This window comes from Musca vetustissima, unplaced genomic scaffold (genome assembly GCF_032173495.1).
Source record: "Musca vetustissima isolate MV318-11 ecotype Yass unplaced genomic scaffold, APGP_CSIRO_Mvet_v1 utg10644, whole genome shotgun sequence".
Lineage (NCBI taxonomy): Eukaryota > Metazoa > Arthropoda > Insecta > Diptera > Muscidae > Musca > Musca vetustissima.
This window is the reverse complement of record NW_026877303.1, coordinates 194893-208421: the sequence shown is the minus strand read 5'-3', so window position 1 is coordinate 208421 and position 13529 is coordinate 194893. Positions and strand designations below refer to the sequence as shown.

At 35.7% G+C, this 13529-nt stretch overlaps 1 protein-coding gene across 1 annotated transcript; it reads left to right on the top strand.

Moving 5' to 3' along the window:
* The first annotated feature begins 843 nt into the window (after window positions 1-843).
* Window positions 844-5860, top strand: LOC133321881 (odorant receptor 43a). The gene is made up of 7 exons (XM_061530954.1): window positions 844-1146; window positions 1207-1345; window positions 1401-1671; window positions 5047-5146; window positions 5359-5460; window positions 5549-5656; window positions 5733-5860. The coding sequence occupies exons 1-7, from the start codon at window positions 844-846 to the stop codon at window positions 5835-5837; spliced, it is 1128 nt and encodes a 375-aa protein (XP_061386938.1). The 3' UTR covers window positions 5838-5860.
* The last annotated feature ends 7669 nt before the right edge of the window (window positions 5861-13529 follow it).

Genomic DNA, 13529 nt, shown 5'->3' with positions numbered 1-13529 from the left:
CTATCATATTATGTACCAAAGGGCAAAGCCGGGAAAACTGTAGATTTGTACCGTTTCACATATCCCCATAATCAAACTAAAGGGTACTGATGAGTGTTTATGGGGAGATCTGACTTGTATGTCAGAGGGTATAGGTTTTAAATCAAATTTCGTAGGCACCGGAACTCGTAATTCTACCCTAATTGAAATTTTCAATTATTCTTAGCAATTTATATTTTCCATATGTTAAATCCGCCACACAACATATGAAATTCATTTACACAATTTGCCTTTAGCTGTAACTGATTTGCATATTCACACGAAATCCGATGATTGAAAGTGCGGACAAACAAAGAGACCATCATCAATTGTAACTCAAACCCTTAATTTCACGAAATAGTGCAACATTCAATTAGGGAAATTGCCACTTGTGATAATTGGCCATTTTGAGGCATTACGACACCCGTTCCATAATAATTCAATTTGAAAATTCGATTTTCAAATTTACACTTTGCTGACAAAAGCAATCGATGTGTGTGTGTGTGTATTTGTATTTACATACACAAATACATATACTTTTGTTCGAGTCCCTGTTTTGGCGAAACATGAAGGACAGCTATTAGTGTGTGTGTGCGTGTTTGCGTTTGTGTTGATGACGATTTTCCATTACTTGAGGCCATTTAAAGTGGAATTTCATCAACGCCAACACTTGTCATTGTTCGCTTGATTGGCATCTTTCATTTGAAAAATTTGCCTATTTCCGCATCCGCTCAAATTTGTCTTAATATTGCAAGAGTTCGTTACTACAGTTGTATTGTGTTTGATATTTGTTGTACTAATTATTTTGGTGTCTGTTCTTCGAAAATGTTGGAAGAAAACCCCATGGTTTCAATGAATATAAAAATTTGGAAATTTTTTGCAATTATATATCCAACGTCGGATAAAATGTGGCGTCTCTACGCGATTCAATTCGCTACGATATTATTGAATTTTATGCAATTTATGTTCCTGTTTGAAATGTGGGGTAATCTTGCCCCATTTATTCTGAACGTGTTCTATGCATCGGCTACATTTGATTGCCTGCTTCGTACTAATGTCATTATTTACCATCGTAAAAAGTTTGAGGCATTTTTGTTGGAGTTTGACGCGATGTATAAGGAAATCGAAGTAAGTAAAATGATTATTTTTTTCTATTAATATTTTAAAGTTTACTATTTTCGAAAATAGGAAAGTGACGATGACTACGCCAAGGCTAAATTGAAAGAATCAGCAGACTTTTGTAGGAAATTTTCTTTTTTCAATGTATCGGCATCGTTTCTAGATCTTATCGGTACAATGTCACATCCAATTTTAACGGGAACAAGAAGTATGTCTAAATTGTAACCAATGGTTGAGGTTTTATATTCGTCTTGTTATTTCAGCACATCCGTTTGGCGTCGCTTTACCGGGCACTGATTACACGGCATCACCATACTATGAACTGTATTACATACTACAGCTACATACTCCGATAACTCTTAGCGTCCTGTACATGGTTTTTGTTAGTTTCTTTGTGACATTTGCTTCGTTTGGCAAAACCGCCCTGAATATTTTACAACATCGTTTGAAGCTAATTTTTGAAAATTACGAAGACGATGCAATACGTCTGGAAGCTTTAAAACAATGTGCCAGATATTATGATCGGGTGGCAAGGTAATGCTTTGTTATTTATATTGTTACGTTCTTGGATTTTACTTAATCCCGTGTAGACGTTGTTTTATTTCCCAGTACAGTTCGTACTAAATAAAACGCGGGTTCTTTCTGATTATGAATATTACAATGATTTTATTGACACAACTTTACTTTGCACTTTACTTTACTTGACGGTTTCAATTCGCGATCTGATTCACAACTGACTAACTGCCTTGCCATTCCCCTATTTATATGAGCCCTGCCTGTCGCTACAGAAGTTTCTAGACGATCTGGTAACACCTAGATTTCGAACAATCTACCAATGCAACAAACACATACAAACTTACATTGAGTGAACAATAACAACAACACATATACAGGCGAGGGAGTAACAAAGAAAGAGGAATTAAGTGAGCATCAATTATGACGTTTAACAAGAATTGTACGTCAACAACAAAATAGACAATGAAAGAGGAAATGGAAGGATGTAGAAAAATCTATACAGTAGTTGTTGTTGTGAAGTTATTCGAATAAACTGCGTAGTAGAAATTTACGTTACAATTCAAATTCTTAAATTAACGGAATTCATCTAATTTAACTTAAATCTAAAGTTATATTCGTAACAATATATTAAACGGCATATATGTACACTAGAACTTTTTACCGGGTTAACCTACTTTATGAGGATTTATTTGACATATATGCAATGGAATTCACCATTGAAAACCACTGCGTCAACGAAATCCGGTTTAATATAAACGTACTATTAAATTAGTTATATTTGTTAAATCGAAGTAATTGATCAACTACAAAAGTTAGAGCATTGCACTGTTCGATTTGTAGTATAAAATCCGTTATTTCAAAATACGGAAGGACGGACATACGTAATATATGCATTATTCCTTATACAAAATACAGGAGTATAAGAACAACACATTCCTTTGAAAATTTTATAATGAATAATAAGTTGAACTCAGTCCGGCATTAGCGATTAACAGAGGTAATGTGCGCGACGTAACCGTCGAATAAGTCTGCCGAGCATCAAGAGGTCGTTTCGCAGCAGGTTGCTGCTCATCCGAGGACCCCATCCTCTTCATAACAATTGCACTATTACTGAAATCGCAATTTTAGCGGCAAAAATACAATTTTTAACTCTATTTCTCGCGTTTACGTCATCGAGAATAACGGAGTTGGATGTGAAAAGTCCGTCAGTATATTTGTAGTAGTTGATGTCATTGGAATGCTGAGAGTTTCAGGTCAGCCATGTAAGGTAAGGACTTGACAACTAAGCCTGAATAGCTTTTTGAGGCACCCTGGTACCCTAACTGCAAATCGTTATTTAGGAATGGTAATCACGCCTCGGCACTCTGTTATTTCCTCCGAGGCTCTCCCCTAAAACAAGCTGATTGTGCTTGACTGCTTATTTGATTCTCACCCACCCAATGAATTTAATTGTGCTTTCCACTATTTGCACATACATTCCTTGGGTGTTTGGTATTGCAAAGATGATATGTCGGATCGACTACACATCCGGCTGAATATGTCGATGTCCAAGAATAGATGGTATTGCTCATGGTTCATTCGACGTCTACGAAGATTGACCCATGGATCTTCCGGAGATTTTTCTCTCATATACTCCAAGAGCTGTCTCATCTGCTTGCGCAAGTACCCATGTTTCAGATCCATACAACAGCACAGATATATCTGCGTCTTTTGGAGTGTGAGTTTGGTCGTATCACCTTTTCCAGCAGGATGTTAAACAGGTCACACGATAACCTGTCACCTTGTCTGAATCTTCGGACCGAGGGGTCCTTTCCGACTTTAACTGCTGACATTGTGTCACTTAAAGTTATCCTGCATATCCGTATTAATTTTGCAGGAATGCCGAATGCAGACATGACTTTAAACACCTCTGAACGGATAGGGCTGTATAATGCGGTCAATGGTGGATTTGCCAGGCCTGAAGCCGCATTGGTATGGTCCAATAATGTCATTGACCATTGGCTTCAGTCGTTCACACAGCACGCTGGATAGCATTTTATATGCGATGGGAAGGATCAGCTGGTGCATGCTCCTGACCAGTATCCACCGGTCTTTAATAGTTCTGCTGGTAATCCATCGGCACCATCACGCTCACGTTTTTCTTGTTCTCAATCAACCTCATTCCGTTGTCGGATGTTTCTTCATGGATGATGAATTTTCCGACTTCAGATTTTTTCATGAAAATCTCCTAGCAGAATTTTAATATCATCGCCAGGGCATCGGTCATATGCTGTTTCTAGGCGGTCTGCTCGTCTTTGTCTTCGGTCGGAGCATTGACGCAAATAAGACTTTTATACAGATTATAGCAATTCGCTCATCTACGAGAGCGAGACGAGATCTTTTATTCTCGTTTTAACCATAAATCCGCAGCCAAATTCATGCCTCGTTTCATGACAGCTATAATACAGTGCGTAATCGTCAGATTTACTTGCGCCTGTCCCTTTCCATCGCATTTCTGGTAAGGCAATAATATCGGCTTTGTACTTCTTGAGTATATGCGCCAAAGCGAAAATTGTGCCTGTCCTGTTCAACGTGCGCACATTCCATGTGCAGATTCGCAGATCTTGGTCCTTTATAAGTTTGGGGGTTTGGTTTTCTTTTTCGCTGCTTTTTCATAGTAGGGGAGACTTGGGCACCTTCGGCACTTTTTGTTTAGCGCTCTATATCTCAGTACTTATTTAACATATATAAAAACTTTATGGCTGATTATTGTCCTCTGACACTTAGTTATAAAAACTAGTACCAAAAGGATATAAAACATTAGTATTAGTTACAAATTTGTACAGTTTTGTAAAAAAATCAAATTCGCCGAATGTGCCCCAACCCGGGGTAGCTTCGTAAGTTTATTAGCTAGAAATTTCAAACTTTGTGACAATTATGTATTTCGATATCCGATACTTATGTATAGAAACTAGTGATGTACGGTGAGAGCTTCATATCGAAAACGCGATTGCCGAAGGTGCCCCAGTCCCCCCTATTTGTTTTTTTTTTTATAGTTCTTATGGGTGAACTCACGGCACATATCAGCTCACTATTTCAACGGATGGTGAAAGTAGCTACCCCAGGTGACACCGCGGGGAGGTCAGTGTCCACAATTGAGATGAAAGAGGGACCAAGATAAGCCTGGGCTTTGCCATGTTAAAGTCAATTAGAGCCTTAGCTTGGTATATATCATCGAGGCGAGGCTACGATTTAGGAGCATAAAATGTAATGAAGGACTACGATAACAGCGTCAATTAACTCTTCGTCCAGTTATCTATGAGTGCATAAAGGGCTGGGACTGATTAAATTACACTCCTACATTCGCAATTTTATTTGAACTAAACGCTTACGTGAATTTTACATTTTTTACAGATTCGTCAAAGTGTTCGATGAAATGGTAACATACGTTATTCTTGGTGAGTTTTTGCTATTCGGTGCAATTATATGCTCGCTGCTATTCTGCATAAATATAGTAAGTCCATAGAGAATGTATTCCCGATTACTATAAAATTCGATTACTATAAAGTCTAATGGACTGTTCCCGTACTGCAAGAATCTACGAATTTTTACTATTTTTTCCGATTTCATAAAGGAAAAATTGTTATCGTAGTAAAAAATTTTACATTCTTGCAGGTTCTGGAACAGACCATAAGTGTGATATTAACATTTCAAATTATATTACAGATTGATACAATGGCCCAATTCGTTTCTATAATAATGTATGTCGGTACCATGTTATATGTTTTATTTGCCTGTTACTACAGTGCCAATGAAATGCTTGAAGAGGTAAATTGATATACATATTTTAATTTTGAAAATATATTATGACAAACATATATTTCATTCTCTCTTCATTGTATTCATCGACAATAAGAGCATAAAAGTCTCCGAAGCAGCATATTCTATACCGTGGTATGAGGGTACTACACAATTTCGCAAAACTCTTCTATTGTTCATACAAAGAACCCAGAAGCCATTGTGTGTAAGTAGCGAACGAACCCATAGTCACATTCCTTCATTCACAATAATTTTGTATTCTTTTAAATTATATTTTTCAGCTAACTGTTGGTAATGTCTATCCAATGACGTTGCTTATCTTTCAGTCATTGTTGAATATGTCCTACTCTTACTTTACCATGTTGCGCGGTTTAAATATCCAATAAAGAGTTGCACTTTGGCTGCAAGGCAATGGGCACTCAAATGGTTACCTTTGGTAGTAGAAAAAACACTTTCACCACTTAATAGAAAAATGCAATTTGCACTTTAGGGCGTTCGCGTTGAAATGCCTCAACACAAACTCAAAGTTATATAGAATTTTCTTTTGTTCGCCTGAAGTTGGCAAAATCAAAGTCAGCTAACTGCTGTGTAGGAATTATAGAGAGTATCATACTTTCGTCGTAATGTTAAGTAAATTTTTATGAATGGTGCCAATAAACATTTAATATAATGGCAATCAAATGAGGTTTCATTTGGAAAGCTGTAAGGTAAGCATCCAATTTTTTTTTTAACATAGCAGCAACATTGTAATTTTAGTCGCTAACGAAGTTAAACTTTCATTATGATGACCACTTAAGCTGACTCAGACCAATGGCTCTTGGTTAAAGTCATGGAATTAAAAATGCATTCCCAACGTAAAAATTTAATGGGGCTGTTGTCTTAAGTGACCTTTATATATGTAAGATGTTGGGACACAACGTTTGTTAAACGTCTGAATGAAAAGCGATTTGAGCATTTGTGTAAAAGGTACCACCGAATTTTATTGGCTTTTGTAAATTTTCACTTATATCTGAGGCATCATTAAAAATACATAAAAAACCAATGGTTGAAGTCAGTGACTGTGTTGCCCATGCTCTAGCTCTATACAAAAAAGGAATAGGGTGATTTAGCTGAGACTGTACAGATTGTAATATTTGAAGGACTTAGAAGGTCAACTAGTTAGCTAAGATTCGTGACAGTTTCTTGATCACCAATTGAAATTAAATTTGATATTAAGACCAAGCTTAAGGGTTCAAATTCTTTGTTTGATAAAAAATAATTAAAAGAAAAATTTCGAGCATATAAAAAATATTGGCCACCCTGCACCACATGTGGTGCATATGCCTTGTTATGTTACAAGTAGATTTAAAGAAAATAAATTCATGATTTATACATTGAACATACATTATGTTATGAAGTCTTAATAGGGGCCTATTCTCGGCGTTAACAATTTTTCGGATTTAATTCAAATCTACTTTAATTCTAGAATGTCCCTACAAAATTTCAAGTGAAAATCTTAACAACTCTTGAAGATATAGCCGATTTATTGTGTCAGCATCAAGTGACGGCAAGAGTGATTCTCAAACTTTAAACGCATTGTTTTACGAATGGCGGGCACTATAACTCAAAAACTAATAATCCAATCGGTTCCAAATATTGACACGTTTCTCTGAGAGTGTATAGCTCTCGTATGAACTAGGATAAAGCCAATCGGTGAAGAACTTCCTTATTTTTTAACATAGGTTGTGGTCAAAGAGGTGCATTGCCAAAAATCAAAGGATCGCTATCTTATTAATATTAGAGCTAAGTCAAGTCTGGCAACGCTTGTTGTGTAAAGTCGAGTTTTTGTGTTGTGTAAATACTGTGTTTCAAATTTCATTAAATTTACTTATTAATACTTTGTTATTTAAATATGTTTACAACTTTTTCGTAAATTTGTCATTTAGCAACAAAGTGCATTTATGTGTTAATTTGGTGATAAAGTGTTTATAGTTTTATTTCCTTATTTTTCTTTTAGTGCTTATATTCTTATTTTCTTATTATACGTGTTTGACGTTTTGCTGTCATACTGTTGTTGTCTTTTATTCAAGCATCAACAGTTTTTGTAAAAGTTGAGCATATTTTCAGGATCGTACTCAAAAAGTACATTTCAATTCACTTCTCTCAGATGACATCAGTGTTTCATCTGGTGTTCCTCAGGGTAGCCACTTGGGTCCATTACTCTTTGTCCTTTACTTAAATGATCTTCCATCTGTAATCCGATTTTCTAATATTTTAATGTTTGCAGATGATGTAAAACTGTTTTGTAGTCTAAATACACTTAACTCCTCATTAAATTTGCAACATGACCTACACTCATTAGTAAACTGGTGTAGTTCTAATGGTATGACGCTAAATCTTAAGAAGTGCAAAAAATTAACTCTTTCTAGGACTAGTCCCATATCTATTGATTACTTTATAGGTTCTCATAAACTTGACTCTGTAGACTCGTTTACAGATCTTGGTATTATTTTAGATACCAAATTGCGTTTTCATTTACATATTGAGTCATCTGTTAATAAAGCTAAATCGTTGCTTGGTTTTATAAAGCGATGGTCTAAGGAATTTGATGATCCGTATATAACTAAACGTCTATTCATCAGCCTTGTTCGACCCACATTGGAATACGGCTGTGTACTTTGGAGCCCATTTTATAAAAAAAAAACCCAGTTTCTTTTATTTGCTCTTAGGGGTCTACCTTGGAATCCTCTTGAAGCACTCCACCGTACGTTAACCGTCTGAAACTGATTGATCTTCCAACTCTTGAAAGAAGGCGATTAATGCTTAGAGCAATATTTATAATAAAATTGTTACGTGGACAAATCGACTCAAACTTTTTAACTGGGGAAATAAAATTTAATATTCCCTCCCGTAGAACACGTAATTGTTTACCTCTTAACTTATCCCTAGTTAGACATAATTATGAACTAACTTATCCACTTCGCGCTTTATGTGAAATTTATAATAATTTATATAACAGAGTATCATTTTCTGACCCCATTCATGTATTAAAAAATTCTATTATTCGTCTATAATTGAGGTATAGTTGCCAGACAATTGTGTATGTAATATTTCTGTTTGCATATTTTGTCAAAACTATGGTGTTTTTGTTTATGGTTAACAACTAATATAAGACTGGCTGATGTTAATTCTGTAGCCAGTAATTTTCCTTCACTACTAACCCTCCATAGTCCGGACTATGGGGTGTACGTTCTCTCCACGTTATGGGGAGGTGGCCCCCTCGGTCGGCAGGGGCGGGTGTGAGTGGCGTGGGAACGTTTGAAAAAAATCCGAGAGCCACACATGAAATCTTTCCCTTATGTATTTTTCATTATGTTTTAATTAATGAAAAATATATTTGCACGCCCCACCTTAAAGGTGGAGTATATTCAAATTTGTCATTTCGTTTGAAGCACTTCGAAATATACATATATTCTTAACATAATAAAATTCTATGTCGATTTCAATATATCTGTCTTTTTCTTAATATCATGATATAGTTCGCATGCAGATTCGGTATATTAAAGCTTTTAGCCGCATTTTTCAACCGATGTGGCATTTCTTGGATGAGATCTTGACTCTGGATAGAAGAAGGATGGGAAATCTGTTGAAATATATTCGGTACCTTGACTGCAAACCGTAAAATACTAATTGGAACACCTAACCTAAGCCCTTGGAATTTATTATGGAAAGAATAAGGGTGGGACCTCAGCCACGTGTAACGATATATTCCAAGAGGTGCTTTATTTATTATAAGTCAGACATAAATTGAGTTCGCATGGTATCTTTATGCTAACATGGACACGATGGCCCCATACAGCGGAGGTGAATCATAAATGTCAATCTCAATCATGTCCAACTATGTAAGGATCTGTTCGAAAGCTGCCCTGAGAACTGCAACATGGTGTCTTCTCATGACTCCAGTCGACCATCTTCATGAGGATACGATGGTCCCCATACAGCGGAGGTGAGTCATAAATGTCAATTTCAATCATGTCCAGCCACGCAAGGATCTGTCAGAAAGCTGCCCTGAAAACTGCAACATGGTGTCTTCTCATGACTCCAGTCGACCATCTTCATGAGGAGACGAAGATCTCACTCGCCCATCGACACAATTATATGTTGTCGATATAGTGCTTGCTTGGGTGTTATCGTTGGGAGCACCCCTGTCATAATCTTATGGTCAAAACTCCCCAACATAGGCACGTCAGGAAAGATCTTGATGATCTAGAGAGAGGTCCAAAGAAGCGTGATTCTTCAATTCCTATTGGGCAAGAATTGACGGCTCGATACCTAGCACATATCATGCTTGTGGACTAGGACCACACGACACTTTGTATCTCAGCAACTGCCTAGCTAAGCCAACTTACTTATCGCCGAATTCCCTGTGGATACAATTCATTCAAGTTGCAACATTTTTAATTTTGGAGATAGAGGAACTAGAACCAGACAAAATGCTTGCCACCAAGTCTGAACTAGCACGTGGAGTTCCGAAATAGGAATGATAGAGATTTTAGTCTGTAATTTGTTGATAGTTCGCGACATGGAGATCTATATTAGCTATATTTGATTAGTTCGATTAGACACTGGAACGTTATTGGGCTACGACGTCAGTCCCGAAGTTAGCTTATAGTTATATTTTAATATAAAATTTGCTGTTTACATACTCAATACGAAACTTGAATTTTGTTCTTGGAACACCCCTTTAATTAACTTCATCAATAGTTATTATTCTACATTCCACTGTGGTGGAAAAAGTGAAGGTGTCATCGATAGGTGTGGCAAACCATGATCCCGTTTAACCATCCCATCAGGTTTTAAATAATTGCTTAGATACTCGTGTGTAGGCTTTGCTACAACACCATTTTAATGATCATTTAATTTGCGAAGTCGCAACATTGTTGCAGGATACCAGGTAGCCAATTATAAATATCCAACCGGTGGAAAATCGTGGAGAGCCCAACACATCGGCAGAGTTATAACATCTGTTGATGCAACAGTGATGATGCGTGTCTTTTGTTGTGAGCGACGTTAACCACTTAAGCTTTATGATAGAGGCCAAGGATACGATACGCATGTGCCTTAAGCTTGAATCTTAAATATTAACTATGTTAATAGCGATACCGATAATTAATGGTAGGCAAAAATGTCGTAAGGAAATAAAAGTACAGCATGAGTAGTTTTTAATATGTTCAATATTCAAACATTGTTGTGTGAGTGTGTATTTATGTATTAAAGAAATCGAATGCATGAAAGTGTATAGCAGAAAGACAGATAGTAATAGCAAGGTATCATATATCAGAATTTCTAGTTCATATCGGCAGAATTTCAAATTTTTTCTTGTTTTATTTTTATGCTATTATCGATAGCTATACTCAAAGTCATACTATATGGCATTGAATAGACTACGGCAAATAATACCCCAAGAGGGTCTACTTCAAATAACAAACAAATCCACTTTCCACATATTTGTGTGTATATACTTTGATTTATATACATACATATTTAATGCAGAATATCGACCTTCAATGTCAATAACATCATCATTAAAAATATTGAAGAGAAGTTAGTTGGCAATGCTCTTGTTGTACAATTTGCTGGTTAGAGGAAGACGAGGGAGGTATCCGTCTACAGATACGAGTATGATTGCGGAAATATGGAATTTGGAGTATTTGTGTACACAATATACTTTATTTTTCGAACATATCGTGAATGTCAAATATGTATAAGCATATGATGTCAGTAAGAAAATGTGTATGTTTGTATACATATTATGATATATTAAAATGTATTTATTAGAGATGTAAATGTTAGATTTCGAAATGCTTCGATTATACATAACGAGAATATTTAAATTTAATTTTGTAGGCATCTAAGAAATGTGTGGAAGATCCGCTACACAGACCCAAGTCGAAAACCAGTAAGGAAAGTAGTAACGTCGGACGGGGCCGACTATATGATACCCTTCACCACTATGGGTATATTAAACAGGACTATTAACATGAAATTGGATGAAATAAAATATGTGATATTTATCTAAATGTGAATCTACCTAGATCTATCCATAAAGTATGTAAATCGACTTCAAACACATATAAATAGGTCATCCTTGGGTTATGTCTGTACTTCTAGAAAACATATCTAAATCTGGACCGATTTTCACGAAACTTGGCAGACATCATTCTAGACCTAAATGATTAGGCTGTACCAAATTTCGTGCAAATCGAAAGATATATAGGGACTTTGGGGCACCATTTACATGAAATCGGACGAATCTATATATGGGAGCTATATCTAAATCAGGACCGATTTTCTCGAAACTTGGCATACATCACTCCAGGCTTAATTCAGTACGTTATGCCAAATTTGGTGCAAATCAAAAGATATATACGGACTTTGGGGCACCATTTACATGAAATCGGACAAAACTATATATGGGAGCTATATCTAAATCTGAACCGATTTTCTCGAAACTTGGCAGACATCACTCTAGGATTAATTCAGTACGTTATGCCAAATTTCGTGCAAATCGAAAGATATATAGGGACTTTGGGGCACCATTTACATGAAATCGGACGAAACTATATATGGGAGCTATATCTAAATCTGGACCGATTTTCTCGAAGCTTGGCAGACATCACTCTAGGCTTAATTCAGTACGTTATGTTAAATTTGGTGCAAATCAAAACATATACAGGGACTTTGTTACGCCATTTACATGAAATCGGACGAAACTATATATGGGAGCTATATCTAAATCTGTACCGATTTTCACGAAACTTGGCAGACATCATTCTAGCCCTAAATGATTAGGTTGTTCCAAATTTCGTGCAAATCGAAGGATATATAGGGACCGTTTACATTAAATCGGTTAAATATATATATATGGGAGCTATATCTAAATCTGAACCGATTTTTTCCAATTTCAATAGGGTTCGTCCTTGGGCCGAATAAGTGACCTATGCCAAATTTCATCCAATTCGGATCATAAATGCGACCTGTACTTTGTTTACAATTTAACATGGACAGACAGACAGACGGACGGACGGACATGCATAAATCGACTTAGAAAGTGATTCTATGCATATTCTCAAAAGGAACCATGTGTCTATCTCGTTTCCTTTTGCCTGTTACAAACATATGCACAAAGACATAATACCCTGTACCACAGTGTGGTGAAGGGTATAATGAAACACACAAAACATTTAAATAAATAAAAAGGGATTTTTAGTAAATTTGATATCATGAACTTGTTAAAGCATCAATCGGTGTTGCCGATAGATGCATATATACCCTCAAGCTATATCCCGATCAAAAATAATATTAATTTAATTTTGTTGTAGTCCAGATTCTTACATAAATTTCATTTACATTCTAAACTCATTTCATTACGATTAGAAATACTTATCGTTATATAAAATGTAGTACTTCTCTGGTATATTTTAGTGTTAACTTCGGAGTTCTATTTCTACAAAATTTCAGAATTCTATTTTTAACCAAATTTCAGAGTTCTACCTGTAATCGTAACAAAGTTTTTAGTACCTACCAGTTTTGACCTATATGCCAAATTAAAATTTTTAGACAATGTCATCCCTATTTGACAATATCTCTCTTTCTATTTATATTTGTACAAAAAGAGGGGAAAGCAGTGGAGTATCCATATAGAAATATATATGCTTGTGTGAATAATTTGATATCCTTGTTTACAATTTTGTCGCAAATATGTTTGTTAAATATTTTTTCAATACAGTTGGGATATGATAGGAACAGGGCAAATTCGTATGTGAATGAATATAGACATAGTCAATAAGTATTTAATAATATTATGAAATGCATGGATGTATACATATTTATGTGTGAGGGCATTTATTTAAATAGAAAAGTATTTTTTATATTCTTAAATACATGTTAAATGTCATTGCTACTATATGACAAGGGCAGACGTAGACACATTAATATGAACACACATTCATTAAATTTTAAAATTTTGTAAATTTGTGTGAGATGCTAATTCATACCAGAGCCCAAAACGCAATCCGATATTGGATTTATTGATCTGT